At 40.6% G+C, this 27,910-nt stretch overlaps 1 protein-coding gene across 1 annotated transcript; it reads right to left on the bottom strand.

The window, feature by feature from the left end:
- Positions 1-59: 59 nt before the first annotated feature.
- On the bottom strand, positions 60-27,910 carry blmh (bleomycin hydrolase). Its single transcript, XM_037775853.1, has 12 exons — positions 27,743-27,910; positions 23,732-23,929; positions 23,192-23,301; positions 22,091-22,232; positions 21,799-21,887; positions 21,610-21,702; positions 11,329-11,484; positions 11,088-11,246; positions 10,927-10,994; positions 8,837-8,954; positions 8,494-8,560; positions 60-368 (listed from the first exon to the last, which is right to left on the bottom strand). Exons 1-12 carry the CDS (start codon positions 27,750-27,752, stop codon positions 220-222), a joined length of 1,359 nt encoding a protein of 452 aa, XP_037631781.1. The 5' UTR covers positions 27,753-27,910; the 3' UTR covers positions 60-219.

Here is a 27,910-nt window from a genome sequence, read left to right as displayed (position 1 = left end):
AAACCTCCACTGTCTGAAGGAAATAAAGACAAAAGACAAAAGACAAAAGACAAAGGCAGTCCGGTAAAAAAAGAAAACACAATCTTTATTATTTTGTCTAGAAGAACAGGCTGTTTTGGAAGGAGGTGTGGGGGAAATATTGGAGAGGTAAAAGCAGCCGAGGAATAGGGCGGAGTCAAATAGACCAGAGGTTGGGGGCTAAAACCTGGATTTCTGTAGTTATGCCAGGGCGCCCATTGGGTCCCAGGCAGGAAGTACGACGGGCTCCTGTTGCAACACTTCCAGGACTTCATCGGAGAGGAACTTCTTGTCTACCACCACCTCGTACACATACTCGGAGAACCAATCGTCCGTCATGATCAGGTAACCTACAAAGACAGACAGGGAAGACAACAAAACAGTTGTTAAAGAATAGATTTTTTTTCGCCTGAAATGATGGCCGTCAAGCGGAGAACTGGGATTAGAGAAAAAACAAACAAACATGGAAATCCAATTCAGGTCAAGCTGTTTCGGATCACAATCTGGTGGTGTTATCACTTAAATACGCTTTGTGTTGGGTGATGGGATTATTTGACTGATCTAAAGGGACACATTTGCAGATCAGACATGTACTAGGCATAAAAAAATCCAGACACAATTAACAGAAACAGGAATCAACCAAATGACAGTAACTACAGACAGTGTATATATTGAGTACGGGATAATACACAGCGAGCTAGTTGTTGTTGTAAATAAACCCAGACAGGGTGATGCGGCATCCCAACGCGAAGTATCACCCTGAAAGGGTTTATATCACAACAATGACCCACTAGCTGTAAATTTTTCCGCTTATTACACGGCTACTTACTTAATAAATCAATAATTTTACACAAAAATGGTCCGCCAGAGTCTGAGATTGAACTGCGCCCATAGCAACGGTCTGTTATACATAGCAACGGTCTGCTATAAAGAAATAACAGACCATAGTATGCCGTGATTGACCAATCAGAATCAAGTAATCAACAAAGCCGTGTAATAATCATAAATAACAGGTGAATGTGACTCTGAAGGAGTTCATAGAATATACTATTGATACTATCACGGTCCTGCATGGCTATATGCTATATGTCAGATCTCAGACGGATCTGCTCATAATAGTTGTATGGGAAGTAGGACCTCACTGGATTGTGGGAAATCATCTATAAGGTTGGAAAAAACTGTGTCAGGCGATTGTAAAGTAACAAGTGAAGCCAATGTGGAAGTGCCTTAAATGTGCATTCTCTCTAATAGCCAGCAGGGGGCGACTCCTCTGGTAACAAAAAGAAGTCTGATTGTATAGAAGTCTATGAGAAAATGAGCCTACTTCTCACTTGATTTATTACCCCAGTAAACATTGTAAACATGAGTTTATGGTCTCAATCACTAGTTTCAAGTCTTCTTCAATACAGCATGATGTTCATTTAGTAAATTATGGTCCCATTTAGAGTCAAATAGACCATAAAGCAGGGAATGCTTTAGGGCGTGGCTGCTTTGTGATTGGCAGGTCGCTACCACGGCGTTGTCCACTCTGGCAGTTGTCCATGTTTTCATCTTACAACTTTAACCCTTTCAGAGTGTGTTTTCAGTTCATGAAAGTTAATTGTAACATTTTGGTCACCTAAAAATGTCTTATTCAGTGTTCGGTTGTACTTAGCTACACCCTTGTGTCACTTCTGGTTGCAAAAAAACAAGATGGTGTTGCCCAAAATGCAAAACTCAAGGCTTCAAAACTGCAGTCCACAAACCAATGGGTGACATCACGGTGACTACGTCTTCTCTCTCTCCTGGGCTCCAAATGTCAAGGCTTTGGTTTGTTTGATATTTTCTGCTGCCTTTAACACTCACAACTACATGCATTTGTCCCTAATTCATACACTTCTAAACTTTTGATGTAGCTTAGATTCACACCCCATGCTTATTCTTTTGTAAATATTTAGTTTTGTATATTTGTACACTGTATCACAAAGAAGCTTGATAAAGAAAAAAAGACCCACAAATGTCTCTTTATTTCAAAGTTTCATACGATGCATAAAAGAGAGGTGCTCCTCCAAATTACAGTCCTGTGCAGATCCATTCCTCGTCTCAGATGCTGTTATTTTTTCTTCTCTAAAGTGCAAGTGGTCCAGCCTTTATTAAACACGTCTTTGCTAAAATAGCAGGATTTGAGGAGAGGCCAATCTGTCAGTTTGAATAAAGCTTTAATCACGACACATTCTTTGAGAGAGAAATACTTGATTCAAGAACACATCGTGTCACTAATTAAGCCGATTATTGTTCCTTTCACTGAAAGGGGAGGAGTGCTGCTAAGAACAGTTCAACAGGATGGTCAAACATACTTTGTCTATGCACGCACATTTTAATTGCTTTGAAATGCTCTTTATCACCAAACTCTATTGTTCCAACAGGCAGGAGGGTGGAGGACCCTCGTGGTTCCCCCACCCTGCAGCGCAGTATGTATTCAACACTTCTGCTATCACCTCTGCACGCCCACCCTGATAAAAACTAAACAATGTCCGTCTCTGTCTCCCTCATTGTGTGTGTGTGTGTGGCCATACAAGGTCAACGTGGCCGAATCTGGGGCGGTTATGAAAGCCGACCTTGAACTTACACTGACAGGAGACATGTTGGGATAACCTAATCTCTTTTTGGAGGAGGATGTAGCCGCATGCTGAAATGATTAATTAAAATGAAACATGTCTGCGTGCGTGTGTCTTATGCTTAGATAATAAAATACTAAAAGTCATGTGAAACCATAGCGGCTGGATGAGGACTGGCAACCAGATCTTAGAGGGAAGTTAAATAACTTTTTTCCCTGATTTCCCCTCCTCATGTGTTCAGAACAAACGAGAGCACCCCTCCTACTGTCAAGTTGACTTATCGGAGACGTCAGGGTGACCGCAAGAACGTGCCACAGTTCAAAACAACGTATCATGTCTGGGTGTGTGTTGTGTATGTGTGTTCTTCCAAGGACGCAAATCTTACATGGCACGTTGCCTGGTTCTCACTGTGGTATCCATGTGTGTGTGTTGATGTGAGCTTCCTGGAACCCGCGTGTTGGGTGGCATGGTGGTGCGTGTGTGTGAATGTTGGGTGTCCTTATTTGTTTTTAGGGATAGGCTGACAGACCCGTCTCAGAACAGATGGATGTACTGTAAGCTAGAAGAGTGAGGAGCAGCCATCTTGCTTTCCATCTTGAGCAGCAATCCGCAATGCAGGACTATCGCAGGTCAACATAATATATATTATATTCATATAAATTTCATCAAAATAAGGGAAGTGAACAATGATTTACACATATCAAAAGGTTTATTTTCTCATTCTCCTTAAACAACTGAACTGAACAGCTGAGAGTCTGCAGCCTTGCTAGTTGCCCTGTCAGGCTGCACAGTGGTGCATTGAGCTAAACGCTAACATCAGCATCCTAACACGCTCACAATAATAATGTCAACATGCTGATGTGAAGTAGGTATCATTTTTTTCCCATGTTCACCATCTATTAGACATATCGTTTGGGAAGGAAGGATGTACCGACCAACACTTGGAGAGAGAGATAACTGGTTGCTCTGTGTACTCAACCATCAGGCAGGTGTCAGGTGCTCTTGGAAAACGGAGAAAAACAGGATACACAGGAAGGCAATCCAGACACTCCAATATATTAAAATAAGTTGCAAACAAGGAAAGAAATATATTAAAAAGCCTTTATTATAGTGGCTAAATCATTAAAAAAGCCAACATGTTTCGACCGCTGTAGGTCTTCGTCAGGGCTTAAAACACTGACTGTTCCTCTCCACCTGGAGAGAATCTGACATATCCTTAATGACAGACTGGAGGAATTTGAAAGGATTTGGACACGATGATGATCTCCTCTATAGCAGGGACGGACAGTTAAGATACACTGCACAAGCAGTGGTCTTTATCACCCTAGGTGGTACTGCTCAGGGATGGGAATGTTTTTTTATTTTATTTGTTTGTTTGTCGTGTTTATCCTTTTAAACTCCCTTGTACTGTTTGTCTTTTGTTGTTGAACATGTAAAATCAATGATATCCACTCCACAAAAGTCTACATTACTGCTGTACTAGGTCTGCACAATTAATCAAATATTAATCTTGATCACGATTTTGGCTTCCCACAATTAAGTGAGCATGATCGACTGCGATGTTGACGTCTAAACTGCGTGCTCCACTCACAGAAAACTCTGCATATCAAAACAAGATGTTTTGGCTTCACTTTTGGGGAGCCGTCATGCCACGAATGTTACGGCTGCAGTCCAGACTAGTAGAAGAGTAATATACTGTAGAACCAACGGGGAAGAAGAACCTTATTTTAAGCTTTATTTTGATGCAAAGATGTGTACATTAGCAGGAATGTAACACAACATGGAAGTGAAAGCAGTGCTTTGTTTATATAAATGTGAACGTGCAATAAAAATATGTTGGCCCTAAAATCAAATGAATTATAGTGATGTCAATATTGTGATTATAATTTTGGCCATAACTGGCAGCCCTATGCTGTACACATGCTTCACAATAAAAAAATATTGAAAATATATATCGTCTGGGCACCATGAATGTTGTTACAAAATTTGACGCCATCCCATCCAATAGTTGTTGGAATATACCGACCAACTGATGGAAACTGGTTTCCCTTGAGCCATGACGGCAGCAAAAGCTTAATATAGAAATGAGGATACAAGAAAAAAAAGTCAATCAAAGGTCAAAAGAAGTGTTTTTAAGACAGTTTGATATGTTTCAACATGAAAAAGAAAAGTTGAGGCTGGACTTGTTTATGATTTAGACTTGATTGAAAATGGGTTCGCTGCTGAGTTTATGATCAGAGCACAAGATGCATCTGGGAAATAATTTTTGACACTTAACAGCCCAGAGGAAAGTAAGAAAATAAGAATAGAGCTGCTACCTAAGAATAGATGGGGGAACAGTACACCCGCAGAGCTGTGGTAAGACCACAGAAAAGGCATTTTTCATTTCATGGGAAATGAAATGGGTCCTTTAAATGAGGTGAGGGGACAGATATGCAACTGTGGTTTGGGTTCAAAATAATGGCAATGGATAAGAAGCATACTGAAAAGCTAATGACGCGTCCCGAGAATCTGTTATGTCCGCTACCAAGGAAATCCTTCCATCCACATTAACATCATCTTCTTGTATTTACTTAAAAGACAGAATCATGTTTGTAGAAAATCAGTTTCTCTCTCTCCACGTCAAACTCACTCAGAGCTCAAACAAAACGTTGTGACAAATGTTGAGGAGTCCAACTGTCTGAAACAGTGTAAAAGTATGAGCTGTGGAGTGAGCGAAGCCATAACAGCGGCTGTGTGAGGGCTTTGAAGATGGAGCAAACAGAAAGTTAAACCTCTCATGAGAGACTCTTTTGGGGTTAGGAAGAATATGAAAAGGCCTGACGGGAGATGTTAAGCCTTTACAAACCTCTCTCTGCTCCTCGGTTATTACCACTCTTCTTCCAATTTGTCATCTTTCCAAAATCATCTCTAAAAAGTGTCAAAGTTACTGCGATAATAAAGCAACGCCATTAATTTCTTTAACGCATTAACACAATTTGCGATTTCTAGGTTGTAGCAGGCTCAGTTTTAAAGCTAGAGTGAAGATACTGGTATCATATGAAACTAGCGGGAAATCCAGACCGGCTTTACTGTCTTTCAGAGGCTGCAGCAGGTTCATTCAGTTTTAGTAAAGACATCATATGAAACTAAAAAACCTAAGGAATCCTTTGGTACCAACCATGTCATACTGGCTAGTCCCGAAGGAGGTTAAATAACACTTCAAACTTACGCTAAATTTTGGCGAGGAAAAACTGTCATGGCCATTTTCAAAGGGGTCCCTTGACCTCTGACCTCAAGATATGTGAATGAAAATGGGTTCTATGGGTACCCACGAGTCTCCCCTTTACACACATGCCCACTTTATGATAATCACATGCAGTTTGGGGCAAGTCATGGTCAAGTCAGCACACTGACACACTGACAGCTGTTGTTACCTGTTGGGCTTCAGTTTGCCATGTTATGATTTAAGCATATTTTTTATGCTAAATGCAGTACCTGTGAGGGTTTCTGGACAATATTTATCATTGTTTTATGTTGTTAATTGATTTCCAATAATAAATATATACATACATTTGCATAAAGCAGCATATTTGCCCACTCCATGTTGATAAGTGTATTAAATACTTGACAAATCTCCCTTTAAGGTACATTTTGAACAGATAAAAAATGTGTGATTAATTGCGATTAACTATGGACAATCAAGTGATTAATCACGATTATATTATTTTAATCAATTGACAGCCCTATTTCTAACAGATTCTACCTGCACTACGCTGCAACTTCAGTTTAATCTCTCTCCTTTCTCCTGCATGCTTTCCTCTCCTTTTTCTCCACTTGTGCCTCTTTTTCCCCCCTAAGCTTCTGTCAAACAAACAAAGCCCCCGGATTCCCACGTGAACTCTACGTCTCGAACTTTTATTCTCAAAAGCTTTATTAATTTGGCTGCGGACGAGCTTGGGGCCCCGGCCCTCCCCTATCTGCTGGTGTTTATGGAATAAGATATGCGTGAAATACATTTGATTTGACTGAGGGGTTTTCACATGTTTTCCCAACACTGCGTCACTACGGTTTGTGGGTTCAAGCAAATATTGTGAGGAGTATGTGTGTGTCTCTCTCTGTGTGCATACGCTGCATTGTATGTGTGTGTTGCCAGACGATGCATGAGTGACCTGAAATACTCTCTTAAAATTCGCAGAGGAATGTGGAGCCCAGAGATGGGGAAGAGAGGAAGATGAGAAACGGAGATGAAAGGATAGCAGGAATAACAACAGTAGACAGTGAAGTCTGGGGCAGAGATGTGGACTACCTGCTGTGTTGTGGAGTCTGTTGCATGAAGAAAAAACAAACTTACTTACTTAATGACAACATTTTCCCCCGAGGCATCAAAATGACTTACTGGTAGTAAGCCTGAGACTATTTGTTAAATTCATTTTGAATTTGTGGTTTTAAAAAAACACAAAACAACTCAGTGAGCTGACCACGAAAAAATCTGGTTCAAAAGTTCACAGTTAACAAAAGGCATTTTGCAACAACAAAGTCTTATATCAGGGTTATTCGATTGGTTGCCGGCCAAAACGACCACATTAATTATTGCTTTTTGATTAAAAAAAATGTGTGTTTAAATGATTAATCTCTCAATTGATTAGTTAATCAAGAGAAAATAATAATGCACTGAGTAAAATCGTCCTGGTCACAGGTTCTTAAACTTGAAGATTTTTATGAATTTCATTGTAAATTGAATATCTTCAAAATAAGCTATAGAGCTGCAACGATTAATCGATGAGTTGTCAACTATTAAATTAATCGGCAACTATTTTGATAATTGGTTTGAGTCATTTCTTAAGAATAAAAGGTCAAAATTCTCTGATTCCAGCTTCTTAAATGTGAATATTTTCTGGTTTCTTTACTCCTCTATGACAGTAAAATAAATATCTTTGAGTTGTGGACAAAACAAGACATTTGACGACGTCATCTTGGGCTTTGGGAAACAATGATCGACATTTTTCACCATTTTATAGACCAAACAACTAATCAATTAATCGAGAAAATAATTAACAGATTAATCCAGAATGAAAATAATCGTTAGTTGCAGCCCTAATAGAGTTATACTCTACTCTGAAGTCTAAAGGTCTGGTCGAACAAGCATTTAAAAAAGTGAAATTTCACGGCATAATCAATTCATTTGAGTTACAGTAGTTCACCAACCAGCTCTGTGAGTAGTCACCAAGCCAAAATAAACCCATAGAACCAAATAGTGTGTGAAGACATTTGGAGGAATTTCACTGTGCTACTTTCTGACCTTAAGGATTAGCTCAATCTGTAACTTCGTTTATGCAACTTGACCCAGAGGCACTGAGCTCAAAGAACACAATAAGGGCCGCTGTGCGTCTGTGAGTCTTTATGAAACAGGACGCAGCCAATTACAAGTTCATAAAGCAGCAGCACAGGGGAACCTCTCAGTCTAATCCTGCTCTAAATTCAATAGAAACAAACAGGATGATGGTGATTTATCACGAGACACCGCGGTGTGAGAAAGATGTGGAAGAGAGACGGGGCAGCAAAAACATGAATGTGATTTCAGGACCAGATATAGGTGAAAGACTGTACATAAGAAGTGGAAATAGTCACCGTGACATCACCCATCGGTTTGTGGACTGCCGTTTTGAAGCCTCTAGTTTGGCATTTTTTGCAACCAGAAGATGGTGGAGCAAAGTACAACTGAACGCTGAATAAGACATTTTTAAGATTGGCTTCACTTTTCACTTTTCAGACCCAGAGGTTGCCCACTGGGTGAAACCAAATTAATTTAGCTGGTAATTAATTACAGGTGAAACCTCAAGAAAAGAAACTCAGCCTAAAGAACTGAATCGTGTACTATTGTGTTTTCTCAACTTACCTTTGTTCCCACGGTCATCGCCCCAGGAGTTTTCCACCCTCCACTTCTCATAGCCTTCTTTCCCATCCTGAGAGAGAGAGTAGACGATGGGGAGATAAGAGTGAGACTGGAGGAAAGAAAGTGCCCTAACAGCTGGAGTTACTTACAAGGAGGGAAATTGACATCACTATGAAAAACTGCAGCCGATTAAAGCAGCGTAAACACGCTGCGAGGCTTTGATGCAATAAACGCTGGGAAACTCTGAATGTGTGTATTCCTGTCGGCCTGCTTGTATACGCGCTTTATGTTTGCATGAGTTTACCGAACAGTCACCCACCTGTGCTATGTGTTTGTGTGAGCGTACCTTGTCTGTGACAGCGGTGAGGATCATAGCGTGGGTCATGAGAGAGTCTCCGTATATCAGTCGCTCTGCTTTAGAGAGGTTCTTCACTGAAATTCCAAACACAAGCTCATGGTTGAACCTGTACGGGCACACACACAAATCACATTACACTACGTCCTCTGCTGAAAAAATAACTCAAACTCTGTCCTTGATTTTACCTGATACCGGTCATTTCAAGTGAAAAGGTTTTGATAGCTTCATGGGTAATTGTCCATATCATATCAATCCTTTTTTAATCGTAGGGGCAGGGGGAGATGGTGTGATGACCACCAAAAGCAAAACCTACATAAGTCTGGGATTCTGGACGAGCTAAAACACAGCTCCCCTTTTCATTACTATCTTGAACATGTCTGCAGAAATGAGGCTCCATTAAGCCTCAGCCTCATTCCAATTATAATCTACCAGCACAAGAAAAGATCTGCGTGAAAGATGAGCTTCAGCAGAGACGGTACCAGACATTCGGCTGGTTTGGTTCAGTGGCCAAATTTAACCCTGGCGCCAGCAGCTCAGACAGATGCCGCTGCACCTGAAGGGCAGAGATAAGCAACTTTTCCCCTGTGGAGAGACAGACACCTCATGGAGGGAGATGAGGTCTGCTCCTGTCATGTGAACCCTGCAGTCAAGATACAACAGTGCCAAACACAAGTGTGCCAATTCACTGGTGAAATTGATTTTAAGATTGTTGTTTTACATTCAGATGAGTGTTGGGCTGGTTGGTGTTTTAGAGTTGTAAGGCTCAGTATAGTGATATCGGCGATGGATGTTGTTGTATTCCCTCGTTGCATTCTCCTCAAAGTATTTTAGTCATTTAGTCATTTTTCAAAAACAAACCTACAAGTACTTTCCCAGAAAACACACCTCCCCTAAAGGGATTTGAAGCATGAAATCCAAAATTGTACACCCTACATTTGATAAATGAACTCTAAGAAACCCACTTAGACCAATTTTTGTAACAGGTCAACATATGTACGTCATCTGAAAGCTGGGAATCTGAAGATTAATTTGAGATGCAGCTCAGCACTTTGTGCCAAGTTGTTCTAGTCATTAATCTGCAATAAAAAATGAATTGATAAATTAATAAAATAGTGTATAAGCATTTAGAACATTCTAATATATGATGTATATAAGTATATGATGACCATCCCCATGCTCTATTATGTCTCATAAACAATTTTTGGGTTGATACCATTTGTTACACATATTTGGTGCTAAATTTAACAATTTTTTACCACTTGAGAATTGATAAAAATGATCAATAATCCCTCCAAAATACCACATTAAGACACCAAGACCTTGAGGAACACCATAGAAAAAGCCATGATGTGATTTGGTATCAAAAACTTTTAACATTTGGAGATTTCTGAAAGAATTGCATTTTTCGGTGATCGGATGGAGAGCACTTCTGTTCTGGAAACTGATTATCCTAGAGGTCACCACAGGTCATTTTATACAGCAAGGTCAAATTTTAAGAAATGGTCTCACTGCAATAAAATGGCTACTATGGGGACTAACATCATCACACATGAATACAGTTGGGCTCATTGGATCCACGAGAGTCTCAGCTTTACAGTGATACCCAATTTATGTAATTCAAAACTGTTTAGGGACCCCAGTATGCAGAAAACACCATATTTATAATAGGCAAAAATAACAAATTTGTACCGCATGCAAAAAACTGCATGTTTTTTTGCCCCAAAAATGAATGTGATTATCATAAAGTGGGCATGTCTGTAAAGGGGAGACTCATGGGTACTCGGAACCCATTTTCATTCACAAATCTTGATGTCAGATGTCAAGAGATCCCTGTGAAAATGGCAATGCCAGTTTTTCTCGCCAAAATTTAGCCTAAATTTGGAGCACTATTTAGCCTCCTTCCAGCCTCTTTAAGACAGTAATGTTGGTCAGGATCACCGGCGACCCCGCGGGTCTCAGATCAGAGGGTTAACAAACTAAAGCCATGTTAGTAACGCTAAATGTATTGCTTCTAATATCTGGGACAAATTTGCAGCAGACTAGATGTAAATAACTTCGACATGACGGATTATACTCACACATTCATGTCATTAATGCCCAGCTTGCCGTGGAAATGTTTCCCGACGTCACAACCAAACCACACCGCCTAAAAGAAAAAGTCATTTTCAGATTCATGAAGTTCACACATGACGACACCCTCACATGTACAAATGTGTGACAGCTGTTTGCCCCGACCTACCTCTCCGTCCTTGATGGACTCAGCCGCAGCTTTTTTAAGCAGCTGGATGGCCTGGTTGTTGTACTGAGTGCTGCGGCCACCAACCATGTTACCAAGGAACTCAACAGTGTACAGCTTCCCGTAAGGGTTCTGGGGTCGAGGGTCGTTCACGAGGCAGACCTGAGGATAAAGAGGTACCAGAAACAGTCAGACACAGCAAGGTACTTCATGGCCTATCTGATGTGTTTAATGGGTCACGTACTTTGTCCTGCATGTTGTATAGAGGTTTGATGTGCTCCCTGTAGAACTCCTGGGGGCTGAGGGGTCCCATGCGATGGAAGTTCTTATCCTTGTCCCTGTACTCCCAACAGATGGTGTCAGGAGGGCTGCCTAGACAAACACTGGCCACCCGGAACACCTGCACACAGCACACAGTTTGAACATCACCTACCAAACCAATCTAATCTGTGTTTAACTCATGTTTAACATTCACAGAGAATCAATCATTGAATCAAAAAAAAATAACATTAACAGTATTTTAACAAAGCCAGAGGCGACTCCTGCACCTCTACTGTGGTAAAGAGAACCACCATGAGTCAAACTGAACAGGGACATTTGCACTTCCTTGCCAATAGGGAGGTTGTTTATGGTTTGTATATTACATTTCCAGCTTATAATATTAAAGGGAAGGGATGGTTTGGGTGTTTTGAAGTGGGGTTGTATGAGGTACTCATCCATAGTCGGTGTATTACCTACAGTAGATAACGGTCGGCACGCCCCCAGTTTGGAGAAACAGACAGGAGTTACCGTACGGGGCCGGCAGAAAAGCGTATTTTAGCACCTAAAAGAAAGGCTCACCTAAAAAATTCAATATCAGTTTAAGTGTACGCTATATTTAGAATATTTTCACCGCTTTACCTTGCCGCGAGACATTCAGTGTTTCCGACGGGGAACTGAATCCGTTATCTATGCTCTCGCCAAAGCAACCCAACTCCATTGAAAGAAATCTGTAATTTTATCTCGCACACATCTAGCACAAACAATCTAACCAATCGAAGCAGCGGTAGACCAGCATCCCTGTTTTCTTCGAGATAAAATTACTGATTTTTTCCAATGGAGTCGGGTTACTTTGGCGAGAGCATAAATGGATACAACGGCTTCAGAAAGGGCCGTCTGACGGCAAGGTAAACCAGTGAAAATATTCTAAATATAGCGTACACTTAGACTGATTTTTTTTTAGGTGAGCCTTTCTTTTTGGTGGCTAAAATACATTTTTCTGCCGGCCCCGTCCACAGCAGTACACTGCTTTGCTCCCGTGTGGTAACTCCTGTCTGCTTCTCCAAACTGGGGGCGAGCCGACCGTCATCTACTGTAGGTAATAAATTGATAAGTACCTCATACAACCCAACTTCAAAACACCCAAACTATCTCTTTAACGTGCGCTCATCTAACCCCTCCAACCCCATGTCTGTCCTTGCATACACTCATCCATCAGTGCTTGGGCCCATCTCAACTTTTCCTACATTTTCCCCTCTTTTTTCCTCTCCACAGTGGTTCCCTCCTCTCTATTTCCCCATTTGCACCCCACACCCCTCCCTCCGTGTGTGTCTTCCTGCGGCGCTAGAGTTCAGACTGAGTTCCTGTGGGCTAAATCGGGTTGTTTGGACTGGGCCGTCTGTCAATCTGGCCCTTCTAAACGTCTGATATAGTTATCTCAGGAATTTCCCCCTTTTTGCTCTCCCATCCTCTGCTCTGCTCTCCCAGGACCCAGCAGATGCTTTTCCTATCAAATACGATTAAAAAAAGGGGCTGAGAAATTAGGATGTAGAGTAGTCCATTTTTGGTGGTGGATAACAGCGTGTACTACGGCGAGTATTGTTCCGATTATATGGACGAATGGTGATACATCACACTCTCACTGCCTCGATTACAGGTGTCTCAAAGGACACATTTCCGATAGATTTACAACTCACTATTTTTATTGACTTCTACTACTAATATCCAGACAAATTTCTGTCTAGCTGAATATAGAGCTGACGGGGGAGATTATTTTTGGCAGCCATGGCAGCAGTCTCCCATGCTTAGTCAACACATATTAAATGCCCCCACATAAAGATGACATTCTTGCTCTCTGGTTAGTCAACACTGAGCCCACTATTCTCACCTCAAAAGATACCCGGGCACATTCTTGCAAAAATGCATAAAAACAGGCCCGGCTTACACAAACAAACAATCCCCCTCGTCATCACAGAAAGTCAAAAGTACAGACGCACACAAAAATACACACATACGCAGAGTCAACAAAGGCATCTGTTCATCTCCTCATCCCCCCCACCCATCTTCCTCCATGTTTAGACTGCCCTGCGGGCAAGACGACATGCCAGGGTGTCCATCCCCTTGTCTGGTCTGTGTTTGCCCAGATGCCCTCGGCACCTTGACAAGACATCACTGTTACCCCTTGACCCCCTTCCATCCTCCTTTTTGCCTCTTTCTTCCAAGAACAACTCTACTAAATCTTTCCACTCACTTTACAATTCGTCTTTCAGATGCTCTGAGACGTATACTGTAAGCATCTCTCTCTTAATGCCAGCTCAGCGTTGCGCCCACTCATCCTGCCCTGGCAAGGTAGATCTTAAAGTAGGTGGCTGGGCTGAAAGAAAGACCTCAGTCAGAGAATAAACAGCCACAGTGACATTCGAGCAGGATCAATATTGAAACACCTGCCGCCTTAATGACAGATACAGTATGTACAAGTGACTGAGAAAGAGAGTTAAAGGTGAGAGGGATACAGAGAGCTGGAAGAGTAGGGAGGCCTGCAAACAGTAACATATTAAAAAGATCAACTTCCTGAAAGTGCCTCACCACAGCACAGTTCAGTTCACAGATGACACAAATTGTATATTGCTGATTATATTGGATACACTTATTCAATTGTAATATACTGTATCTCACTGACTGTAAAATCAGATGCTCCTGCTTATGGAGGACAGAACCAGCCAAAATCAAAAATTAATACATAAACAAATGAATAAATATGCCATTAAATGTACCAAAAATGATATTAAAAATAAATGTAGACAATTATTTACCTTTGTATTAATTCCCCTTTCTACTCTTCTATTTAATTTTGCCTTTTATTTATTTATTTTTTTATTTATCTATTTTTTTATTTTTTTATTTAAAGAATTAAATGACATTTATTGATTAAATTATATTCATTTTCATTAGCCATGTAAACAGCTTAGTAGGAATGTTGTCTTTTTCAGAGTAAGGGCCAAAAACTAAATATTCCTGCATGTCAACGTAGTCAATAACTCTTTTCACAAGGTTCTGGGAGTGTTAAAAAAAAATAATGATGACTACTGATCATACTTTCAGTCAGCAAATGTATTATGGTTGGATTTTCAACACAGATTTTCCAGATGATTTGAGGCTGAGCCTTCAGGGAAGACTTCAAGTTCTTCATCACGCCAACCGGCGTTACTCATAAACTCGACTCGAGGTTGGACTGTAACTTCAAAAAAAACATCTCACGTATAACTTAATATTCTAACATTAACATGATATTCTGTGAACAGGTTTCAGGAACCAGCAGGGTTTGTTAACAGGCAGCTTTCTCTTCATCCGTCTCTAGCAGAAGGTCCACCTCAGGTCAGTCTGTGACATATCGAGTTTGCGTGTCTTGTTATAAACAATAAGCTGGCTGACTGCACGCTAGTGGGGCTAACCGCAGCTAATGTTTGATAGCATATGTGCTTCAGTGTTGACCGGCTGGATGTTTATTTGTTTTACGCGACCCAAACAAACAAATCACCTGGAGTTAGGAGTGATCCTAAAACATACAGTAAGCAGACCGAGACAATGGCAACACACTATCTGGATATATATCTGGGTAACCTTGAGCACAGCAGTCCAAAGAACTCAAGATTTCAGCCGTCCCTCTCTCTCTCTGGTCCACACACAGCACTGACACGGTAAACACATTGCTTTCGTACTTTAGTCACACTGTATTAAGCACTTTGCTTGTGTGAAACAAAGAGTGACAAGATATATTGCTACAAATTTAGACCAACTTGTATCTTTGAATAAAACCTAACTACTGTAACACCTAAGTGACTGAAAAAGTGATTGTAGCATTTATGTTTTTGATTTAGCGTGTTGAATTAAAGGCATTTTAAAATCAGATGCACCTGCTTATAGAGGATGGAGTCACGGAACCTACCAAAATAAAAATAAATGTAGGCATTAATCAATTGATACGTGACATAAATTTATATTCCTATTTTAATTTGCTCTTTTTTAATTTACCTTTGTATTAATTCCCCCATCCATCTTCTCTTGTATTTAACTTTCCATTTTATTTATTTATTTATTTTTTATTCAGTTTATTTTTATTTAATTTTAAATTTATGTATTTATTTTATATTAAATATTTATTATTTATTTTATTTGTTTATTTATTTTCAATTCAATTTACTTTGCTTTCGTCATCTTGTGTGGTAGTGAAAAGTGTAAGACTTCTTCTTGGTCCAGTGCAACGATATGTGCATCTTGCATCTTGTTTCACTGATATTTAATACTGGAATTAAATGTGAAATAATGTCTTTCACCTGATCGGTCTTTGAAATGAAGTGGATTAAATGTCCCTTGTATTTTTTGTACATTTAGCATATAAATGTGATAAACTAAATTAGTGCAATATAGAACTGCAACGATTAGTCGACTAATCGATTATTCGATCAACAGAACAATAATCGCCAACTATTTTCATAATCGATTAATCGTTAAAGTAATTTTTCATGCAAAATTGGCAGTTTTCAGCCTCTAAAATATGGAGATTTCCTGCTTTTATCTGCTTTATATCATATTAAACCAAATATCTTTGGGTTTTAGACTGACAAAACAAGACATTTAAAGATAACACCTTGAAATCATTCACTATTTCCTGACATTTCATAGACCAAATGATAAACCGATTAATCTAGAAAATGATCTGTAGATTAATCGAATAGTTAGTTGCAGGCCTAGAGCGATACAGGTTTAGCAAAATACATTTTGCTGTGAAAAAGATGCAGCCAAATTACTTCTTAAAACTTAAACCCAATGAGGGTCTGAAGCTGGATCTCAACCAGTTCACGCCAAACTGAGGCAAAACATGCGCCTCATTGCTACTCTGAGGTAAATTTATAACTATTGTCTAGAAGCTGGACTTGTGAGTGTAAGCAAATGACACCATGCAAACAGTTTGGATAAAAATGAGCGAGGTTTTGATTAAACTTCCATGTTTTGTAAACACGCAACACATGTGGTCAGTGTTAAATTCTAACAATGGTGCAGAGAAATTCAAGAAACGTGAGCGGACATCTCTGAACTGGCAGAGCGATCGTTGCAGCCCCGTAACAATGACAAATCCGCAGGAACCCACCCACATCGAACAACAAATCAACTGAGTCAATAGCCGGCAGCGCCGAGCTGCAGCAAGAAAAGTTCCTCTGTGATTTGATGTCCGTCTCGTAAATTAGACTTGTCTTAAGAATCACTCTCCGTGCGCTCAGAGCCAAGACCAGAGACGCACATGGTGTGTTTCTGATTCCATGACGCAATGGAGCATGGAAGGGCTACAGTTGTGGCGTGAGGGATACCATCTGTGTGTGTACTGGTAACTCTATGTGCATGTACAGTTACCAGTGATTGTCCCTTTATTTGTGTGTGTTTGTGTGTGTGTGTGTGTGTGTGTGTGTGTTGCCTACGTGTCTAGGCAAGTGAGAGTAGAGGAGCAGCGACACACACCAGATACAGCATGAAAGAGAAAAGACTGGCTTTGAAAGTTAAACTAATCCTCTCTGCCTCTATAATGCAGCGTATGGATACTGTCATCCTCTATAAAGACAAACGGTGCATGAGATTAGCGCGCTCGTTCTGAGTGTAGGTGCAGCTTGAAATGGGTTAAACTGCTATTGCAGAAGTTTTTAAGATGAATGCGATGTGAGCAGTGTTCGCAAAAAGAATAGATTCTTGACACGCAAAGGGGATCCATTTAAATCAAGCGCACCCTGGGTACAGTAAGTGGAAGCAGAGACGTTGACCCCGGTTGCCTGTCATGGGAGTATGTGTGGGGCTGGTGTGATGAAGACCAGCGCACACAATCACAGCGTAGGGAGGGTGGACAGCATCACCTCCACACACACCAAAGTAGGACTGACACGGCGCTCTGATTCTGAGAAACACATGTGCACACGTAGACGCAAATGCAGGTGAACACGTAGAGGAAACACCATTTTCCTCACTTGAAAAGAAAACCCACTACGTAAGCCTACACACACACACACAGGGTGTTTTGCACACATGGACTGCAATAAAGTGTGCACACACTGGAAGATGTGCGCCACTGACATACCAGTGTGCTTATTACTACTGTTAGTTTGTAAACATAATATACACAAACAGTTCCTGAACGTGCTCTGCTATAAAAAGTACTGTAATACCACAATACTCATACATACTGAGACGCCCACAAATGCAACACCTGACGCCATCGTTAATTGTCTGCTTAGCCTAACAAGATGTCGGTCACCTCATTGTTTATCACATCCTTCCTAATTTACAGAGCTAATACGTTGAAGCTGGAGGAAAATCAAACTTCAGACTAGTTGTTATGTCAGCTTACTGTCAGAGGTAGGGATGCACCGAGCAAACTTTTTCAGTCCCGTTCTTTTTTTTTTTTTTTTACAATTTATCTCAGTACTACAATGTGCAGTCTCTGATGCTTCCTGCACATGAAAATTAACACTTGCACATATCAAGTGAATCATCCTCTTATATACCTGACATACTGCCCATAACTTTAATGTTGATCTTGATCTCAATGTATTTTTTAGTATATTGTAAAATACAGAAAAGCTGAAAAACATATTGTGCATATTTAGTTGATATTTTTAAAATGATTAGTAGATTAAAAATATGGAGTGTAATCTTATTTCTGAGACGCAAACGGATCTTGCTTTTGAAAATACAACATAAAACATGCAATACCCATATATGATAATCTGACAACTCTCTCTCTCTCTCTCTCTCTTTTTCTACTGGAGTCCTAAAATAATCAAATGCATGGCATTTAATTTGATTCATTATTTCAATAATTGGGATTTGAAAAAATAAAAAAACGAATAACAGATGAATGAACTTTTTGTACTGAAGTGGGTGTCAAATTATGAATGATAGTTTTTAGAATGATGCTGGTCAGTCAAATGTACTTGTGACAATACTGGCTTGCTTTACGTCAGCCGTTCTTCTGCCATGACCGAATCCTCCATCACCAGCGGCCGTGACAGAGTGGTGTTTCGCAAAACAAACCACTTCCAGGTGGACAAACAAACACACTGACAACCCTCCGCCCCCACTCCCTGCCGTGCAGTGCAGAAGGAGCAGTCTTTACTGTTGCACAACATATGTTCGTGTGTGTGTGTGTGTGTGTGTGTGTGTGTGTGTGTGTGGTCATGGCTGGGCATCACAGAGGCGCTGTGAGATACAGGCGACTGTTTAAACAAGCAATGAGCCAGCAACACAATGCAACCAAACAGCTGACAACAAAGGCTGCATAACCAGACCCCTGATCTGTGTGCAACCGTCTCAATGGGAGGCTGATTGACTGACTGGTGGCCACTCATACATTCACACTCATAGACACACACACAGGAAGTGTAAATAAAGCCTTTTATACACACACACACATACAACTACACAGCGTAACCTGTCTGAGCCACAAAAACACAAACATGACAGCATTTCACTGCACGCATACTGTACATGGATCGCTTACATGTGCATGTTCACCTTTTATTTTTGTTTAGGAGGTGAATTTGTCTTCACTGTCCAGCGTCGGACGCTCTGTGATAGACTGTTCCATAAACAAGATCACTATCTTCAACTTTGTGACATCAGGGTCAGTGTGCAGGTGTTTTTTTACACTCTGTAGTCCAGAAATGACGTGCACACACACAAATTCACATGTGTACGTGTATATGTACACATATTAAAAAGGTAAATTAAATAAAACTACACTGCAGACACATGCAGGTATTTTGCAGGTTCTGTTATGAGAAAATTGGATTTTAATTTTGGCCTTGGAAGCAAGACAGTAAATGGACCTGCAGTGAAAGTGAACAAATGTTTGGTTTGAATGATTTCTCCCTGTACTGCATATGTCTGTTCAGATGCAAGTTGTTGGCATGTCTATGCACTAGAGGCACCTGGGATATTAATGTACTTGTATGTTGAATTAAGTCAGTCCGATACTAAATCCTAATTATGTAGGTGTTATAAAATTACACTATTTGAAACCTGTTGTGGGCCCGGCCGCTATTCTGTCTTTCAGATGTTGTAGCAGGCTCAGTTTTCAAGTTATAGTGAAGATACTGTTAAAATAGAAAATCATTGGTACCAACCATGTCATGCTAGCTTGTCTGGAAGGCGGCTAAATAACGCTACATTTTGGCGAGGAAAAACTGGCATGTCCATTTACAAAGGGGTCCCTTGACCTCTGACCTCAAGATATGTGAATGAAACTGGGTGCTATGGTTACCCACGAGTTTCCCCTTTACAGACACTTTAAAAAAACAGTGAAATTTGGGGCAAAAACCATGCAGTTTTTTTACATTCAGTATAATTGTGTTATTTTCACCTATTCTAAAAATGATGTTTGAATATTTCTGCATACTGGGGTCCATAAACAGTCTTGGAATTACATAAATTGGGTATCACTGTAAAGCTGAGACTCTTGTGGCTCCAATGAGTCCCATTGTATTCATGTGTGATGTAGAAATCTCCAAATGTCAAAAGTTTTTGATACCAAATCACAGCATGGCTTTTTATACGGTGTTCCTCAAGGTCTTGTCTTAATGTGGTATTTTGGAGGGATTATTGATCATTTTTATCAATTCTCGAGTGGTAAAAAAAAAACTTAGTAACAGTTTTAGCCTGAACCTGTCACCCAAGATTAACTCGAACCCAAACACTGATTACATGTAGACTGCTTTGAGGCATCCCTTCCAACTGGCCACATGTTGCTGCTCTCAGTTATATTTTATTTGACAGCGCCCTCTTCTGGTAAAAATGGGACACTGCTGCATCTAGCCCCTTTAAAGGTGATGCTGTACTGGACTACATTATACTGAGAGCAGACTACATAACTGTTTTTAATGTTAACAGACATAACGAGAAATGTCCGTACCTTGTCCTATTGATACCAGAGTCACCCAGTGCTTCCTTATTTTGTGAATGAAGCTGAACACAGTTGTTGCAGCCACGGGGGTATAGAGTATAAATGAAAAAGATTTAGTATGTCCCAAATAATACATCAAATGCCAAAAATACCAGGATAACCTACTGCATCTTGTCACTAGTGACGTATCTATAAAATAAACAAGAGAAAGCACAGACAGATGACAGCTCACTGACCGAAGCCGCAATGACAGACGGCGCAATCAAGTGTAAGTAGGCTACTAACGTTACCTACTTTTGCGACTTGTGTGTATAACGTTAATATAATAATATAGGCGGTGTTCCACATCGCATGCTTTATCTTTTTACTTCATATTTCATGCGACGGATATGAGCAAGAGGGTCAAAGTTCAAGGGGTAATGTTATGACGAAGTAGTGTGTCCAAATTGTATGCATACTGCATGCAAAAGTAGGTACTTTGTAAGGGCAGCAGCAGTATGTACTAAAAGTAAAAGAAAAAGTGTGCCATTTGGAGTGCAACCAGGGTGTATATTTGATCAATCAGCGATGTTCAGTCCTGCAAACTCTCCCCTAATAGTTTTTGACACCTGAAACTATTTCTGGAGGAACTAAATTTAATCCCTAGTTCCTCCGGTCAAAGGCGTTTCTCAAAAATGGTTTTGATTGCCTGGGAAACTTTCTGTATGCTGTATTCTACAAGAAACCATATACTGTATGTATATATACACCGATCAGCCATAACATTAGGACAGCATGGGCCCCCTGACCGGTCTACGGCTACGCAGCCCCATACGCAACAAACTGCGATGCACTGTGTGTTCTGACACCTTTCTAACGGAACCAGCATTAACTTTTTCAGCAATTTGAGCTACAGTAGCTCTTCTATTGGATCGGACAACACGGGCCAGCCTTCGCTCCCCACATGCATCAATGAGCCTTGGGTCTGACCCTGTTGCCGGTTCACCGGTTTTCCTTCCTTGGACCACTTTTGGTAGGTCCCAACCCATGCAGACCATGAACATCCCACAAGAGCTGCAGTTTTGGAGATGCTCTGACCCAGTCGTCTAGACATCACAATTTGGCCCTTGTCAAAGTCGCTCACATCCTTACACTTGCCCTTTTTTTCTGCTTCCAACACAAAGTCCAAAGTTCAAAATGTTCACTTGCTGTCTAATATATCCCACCCACTGCCAGGTGCCATTGCAACGTGATAACCAATGTTATTCACTTCACCTGTCAGTGGTCTTAATGTTATGGCTGATCGGTGTATATAGAAAATCATATAAGTTCTTTTAGTCTCACCTCCTCTATCATGCTGTCCATAGCATCAGATAGTTCAGCTTTAGTAGCGTCGCTGTCCACCATGTTCCTCAGTCTTAGGCAGTATTCTCTCAGCTGTAACACACAGAGAGACAAAAACAACAGTTAACCCCACCTTACTGACTCACTGGTATGCGATTAGTTTGAACAGAAGGAAATATGTAAACGCACCTTATGATTAAGGATGTCATTCATTCTGCGTGAGGCCTCCGAGCTGTGTGACTCTGGAAAGCATTTCTTTGGAATGACGCCATACTTTTCTGAAGAGAGGACAGTACAACACTAAATTTAAAAAAATACATTCTTAATCCAGTCAAATAACTAACATTCCAGCAGTGTTAGGAAGATTTACATATTTAGAGAGAGTACAGTTCATAATAACCAAATACAACTGCACAGATTACACAGTTTATTCAACATGAACTTCTTGTTAATGTGATCATGTGTCATGATGAGAACTAACCAATGAGGTTGACCAGCATGTCCCACTGTCCTCCGTCATTGGTGGGATTGGAGAGCATGAACTGGACCAGGCGTCCGTCCACCGGCTCCTTCCTCTGTGCCGTCTCCAAACAGGCCTGGAGGAAGTAGTAGCAACGCTCAACCTGTAGAGAAAAGAACAAACACAACAGAGTAACGTGGTGACTAAACAGAGAAACTGTGAGGGGCTGTACAGCCTAATAATGTCACATTACTATATGTAAGGCAGCAGTGGAGACTTGAGTTAGTCACAAAACTGAGGACTTGAGACTCGACTACTGAAAGACTTCAACCTCTAAGCCTGTCGGTGGTAAAAACAAGCACTTTTAGGAGACGTAACGTTACATTGACGCTGCTCACTTGCCCTCACAGCTCGTTTAACGGCTGTCGGTTACAGCGTTCTCCTCAATACAGGACCAGCTTCAAAGAATGTTGTCCCCGTTAGTCACTTAGACACACAAACATGGGAAAATAGGATCCAGGCTGAAAAACACCAAAGTTACCATTTAAGACTTACTAGCTCTACACATCTGATAACCTACTGGCTGAGAGGGGGCATATTCTTAGAGCTCCACATTTACTGTTTCCTTTTTTGGAACTATTATTACAGTCAGTGTTAATCCCTACGGCTGGCACTTGTTACAAAGAAAGGTGTATTATTCAAGGTGGAGCTACCAACTGTCCAAACGTGGGAAAAAAAGACACAAAGAGAGAGATCAAAACATTTAGCGAGGTGTCACTGTGACGTCGGCCCTGGAAGAGCACCAGACACAACACACAAAAGAGGGTTTTAGTTGGACAATGACTGTATAGTAGTAGAATGCTGCATAGTAACACTGTACCAATGCACATGGACGAACACACACAAACACACACATGGTGACTGACTGCAAAACAACAAAAACGTCAAACACTAATAACTTATCACACTGACAATTTGCAAATTTTTACTACAGTGAATACTTAGTGAATGCAACAAAAAAGCAAGATAAGAAAACTATTCAATAAATCTACAGTGAAAAGAGGTCAAACACACAATGCAGCTCTCACACTGAGGAACAGAGACCGGATGTGTGGTTCTTACCTTGTCCCAGAAGAAGAGATAGGACTGACTAAACTCAAACTCCTCTATGTTGAACTTCTTCATGAAGGGAAGTCGCATGACGTTGAGGCACGAGAAGATCCAACATCTCCCTGGTGATAAAGAGAAGACAGGCATGGGACGATATGTTCAGGCACAGGCGTATGAAAATGTAAATTTTGAGCTATTACAGAAATACTTTCACTTATCAATGTGTGCTAAATAACATCCGTTTGTGCTCTCTGATGTTGCAGTGAGGACTACAATGCAAATTCACAAGCTGCATTATTTTAGGTATCGGTCTGTGATGACCCAACTAGGGCTGCAAATAACAATTATTTTCATTGTTGATTAATCTGTCAATTATTTTCTTGATTCATTGATTAGTTGTTTGGTCTATAAAATGTCAGAAAATGGTAAAAATGTTGATCAGTGTTTCCAAAAGCCAAAAATGACGTCCTCAAATGCCTAGGACATTTATTCAAACCCACACATGGACGCATTTGTTTTTATTGTAAAAAGGTACACTTCATTACGTCCTACCTGAGTTTTTCTGGTTGGTGATGGGCTTGCCCTCTGTGGGGATAGTGTGCTGGAAGATGTGCACAGTATCCTGGACAGTCTGCCGGTGCAGACAAACCTCCAACGGGTCGATGCAGGTCGACACATTCTGGGCCAACAGGTAGCGTGGCTCGGCCCGCAGCCGCTTGAGGAAGGTGGCTACTTTCTCCTGACTCAGACCTGGAAGAGCAAGAAGGGGGAGGTAGAGAAAGATGGACGAACGGAAGAATAAAAGACAGAGAGAATGGCAGAATTAATGGTAAAATAATGAAGTTGGGAAGTAGGGATGCAACGATACCGAATCGAATATCGGGCCGATACTGACTCAAATAGCTGGATTGGGTATAGGTGACAATGGGGTCGATCTATTAAATTCAAGTCTATGTTTATATTCTATATACATTATATACTGGGATTTTAATTCCTGCGTAAGTTTTGACTAATTTGTTGGTGTACGATTTATTACTTTAATAATAAATAACAATTCACTAAATTTATGCTACGTTATTTATGAATTTCTTTGTTACATTTTGTTTTACAAAGTTAGGAAAGCGATGTTTAAGTCTAGCCTGATGTTGCTTTACTCAGAAGAATGATTCCAGTCACTTCCACACAGTGAGGCATACAGCTTATTAATTATACACTGGTATCGGATCGGTACTCGGTATCGGCCGATACCCAAAGCCCAGGTATCGATTTCGGGACTGAAAAAGTCGGATCGGTGCATCCCTAGTGGGAAGACAAGCAGAAATAAAGTTAACTTTCAACAGGAAGACTTCCACACCTAGTTAGTCAGACAGCGGACTGTAACTATGAGGAGGAAATTCCTACTGTACCAATTCCCATGACTCATCTGTGCACTTTAGGCACTTCCCTCTTAAGACCTGATTTATGAGCACTCACATACTCAGATGTCACAATAATGCCTGGAAAATACCAGATCAATAGTCGTAAACTAACAGCACATCACTTATTGAGTACTACAACTGTCTGGTGCATCGCTTTTTCCACCATCTATACAGAGATTGTAGTGGGGAATAGTCTATTAAAGATATTGAGCAATCATGATTAGAGCTCAAAGATAAAGAGTGAAAGACAGACTTGGCATAAGGCAAAACACAAGACAAAGAAACAATGATGTTATCAAGAAGAATGCTTTCTAGTAGTGCTACAGTATATGTGGCCCTATAGAGCAGGGGTTCTCAAACTTTGGGGGGCTAGGGACCCCTTACAGGAAGGAAAATCTTCCAAGGACACCCTCATAATCGTAACACAGATTAAGCATAATGCTTACTACCAATTGTACTCTAAGATGCCATTTTAACTATTTGTGCCACGGAGCCCTGGGCGTCCCCGGACCCCACTTTGAGAATCACTGCCATAGGGAGCTGACTCGCTGGTATATCTCATCTGGCTCCATCTGTGAGAGGAACACACTGGAAAGCTTGTCTAGTCCTGCTTTATGGAGGGAACGAAACTGCCACTGATGTGTGGTTTGTAATTCTGTCAAATAATAGCACAGAGCAATTAAACATTGAGAGGGACATTGCCCAGTCATGCATGCTGCCTGGAGTTCGACCTCTCTCACTCTCGGCTGCTTTCTGTTGTTTTCCATTGACACAAATGCACTGACCGCCACAGATTAGGACAGTGTCAAACTTCATTAACTGTCACGCCCGTGCCACTACAAAATAAGCACAACCATGCCTAAGGCAGAGAATATTTCAAGAGCAGGTCTGCATGGGGTTGCAGACCTGTTTTTCTTGTAGGGCTGACACTGATGAGTATGGAAACATAACGAAGAAGGGGAAATAGTAACATAAAGATTAATCAGTAACAGAGGATTAGCAGACAGCTTCAAACTGACCACACACAAACACAACATAGGTGAGTGTTGAAGAACATAAACTAAAAGGGTGAGTTAGTAAGCTGTTATTCAACAAGTGAAGGCATGAATGCCGAGGACATACTGTACATAACAGTTGTTTTTCTATGGAGAGAGGCCAAGCATAGGCAGCACAGGGTGACTTGCAAATTTACACACCAGTGGTTATACAACTGGTTTCATATTTGCTAAGCACTTTATTATGTCTATCACTGCTCCATGTGCAAAGGGCTGAACTACAGTTGGCATGAAGCCTAACCAGTTGAGTCTCCAAATCACAGTCCAAAAATCAGAATATATCAATATTAATTCATACATTTAAAAGAAAGAAAATTAAGGCTCTATAGAAGCGATGAGCCCAATCATATTCATGTGTGATGTAGAAATCTCCAAAAGTCAAAAGTTTTTGATATCAAATCACAGCATGGCTTTTTCTATGGTGTTCCTCAAGGTCTTGGTGTCTTAATGTGGTATTTTGGAGGGATTATTGATCTATTTTTATCAATTCTCGAGTGGTAAAAAAAGTTATATTTAGCATCAAATCTATATATGACTAGAGCAATTTGACACACAGTGCTGAGCTGCATCAGGTTTCCCAGCTCTCAGATGATGTACACCACTTCTATGTGACATCTACTGCTGACCTGCTGTCTCCCCCTAAAGACCCCCCTGTACCCCCCTAAAAAAAACATAAATTGGGTATCACTGTAAAGCTGAGACTCTTATGGATCCAATGAGCCCAACTGTATTCATGTGTGATGATGTTAGTGCCCATAGTAGCCACTTTAAAGGGACTTTTTTTTAGTTAACACAGGACATAACCTTATGATCAAAGCTGAAACCCTTAACCAATAAAAGAGTAATGAAACCTGAGGTTAGTGGGTGAAACAATCCAACTCAAATGACTTATGGCTAAAGGTTAATTTACAGCTTTATCCCTTGTTATAACATATTAAAAAGAGTGGTGTAATATGGGTGAAAGTGTTTCCTTCCTAATGGAAACTAAACTAAAATGAACTGCCCAACTGTATTCATGTGTGATGATGTTAGTTCCCATAGTAGCCACTTTAAAGGACCTTTTTTTAGTTAACACAGGACATAACCTTATGATCAAAGCTGAAACCTTTACCCAATAATAGAATATTGAAACCTGAGGTTAGTGAGTGAAACAATCCAACTCAAATGACTAATGGCTAAAGGTTAATTTACAGCTTTATCTCTTGTTATAACATATTAAAAAGAGTGGTGTAATATGGGTGAAAGTGTTTCCTTCCTAATGGAAACTAAACTAAAATGAACTGCCCAACTGTATTCATGTGTGATGATGTTAGTCTCCATAGTAGCCACTTTAAAGGACTTTTTTTTTTTTAGTTAACACAGGAAATACCCTTATGATGAAACCATCACCCAATAAAAGAGTAATGAAACCTGAGGTTAGTGAGTAAAACAATCCCACTCAAATAACTTATGACTAAAGGTTAATTACTGGTTAATTTACAGCTTTATTCATTGTTATAACATGTTAAAAAGAGTGATGTAATATAGGTGAAAGTGTTTCCTTCCTAATGGAAACTAAAATGAATTGCTGCCACTTTAAAAGGACTTGTTTTGACATCTTCTGGTATTTCCAGTTCCAATGTGGTATCTCCCTAAATGAAAATCCATAAATTGGGTATCACTGTAAAGCTGAGACTCTTGTGGATCCAATGAGCCCAGCTGTTTTCATGTGTGATGATGTTAGTCCCCATAGGAGCCACTTTAAAGGACTTCTTTTGACAGCTTCTGGTATTTCCTATTCTTGACTCTGCTAGCTACACAAGCTAACATTTAGCTCCTAAAGCTGAACACCAGCTGTTTAACTAAAGGGTGTGTTAGCTAGCTGTCTGTAGTTCTGCGTGTCTGTACCTTCCTGATAATGTATCAGCATTAACTGATAACCCTTAACGTTAGCTAGATGAGTAACCGACGGCAGAGTCATGCTAGCAGACAAGCTAACGGATGCTAGCTCACTTAGCATGTTAGCTTCCCCAGCTGTTAGCATCTAGCTGTCAACTACTGGCTGTTAAAACAACTAGGACTGCAAACAAGGAGAAAGTGTCTCAACCTACCGGTTTCCATGTTTCCGTGAAGCTTGAGGAGTCTGTTGTTGTGTGTTTTACGTGAGAAGTCGCCGGCTCTCTTTGTTTATCTCATTCAACCAACGACCAGTCAGTCTGTGTGAGTACAGAGGGTGCGCTCGTTTGTGTGTGCGTGAGCTCATTTGTGAACGCGCGGCC

This window comes from Sebastes umbrosus, chromosome 7 (genome assembly GCF_015220745.1).
Source record: "Sebastes umbrosus isolate fSebUmb1 chromosome 7, fSebUmb1.pri, whole genome shotgun sequence".
NCBI lineage: Eukaryota > Metazoa > Chordata > Actinopteri > Perciformes > Sebastidae > Sebastes > Sebastes umbrosus.
This window is presented reverse-complemented; position numbering and strand designations above follow the sequence as displayed.

Coding starts and splice junctions, on each gene's coding strand:
- blmh (XM_037775853.1), bottom strand. Junction 23,302..23,731: donor CACCAACCAGAAAAACTCAG/GTAGGACGTAAT, acceptor CTTTATCACCAG/GGAGATGTTGGATCTTCTCG. Junction 11,247..11,328: donor TATACAACATGCAGGACAAA/GTACGTGACCCA, acceptor CTTTATCCTCAG/GTCTGCCTCGTGAACGACCC.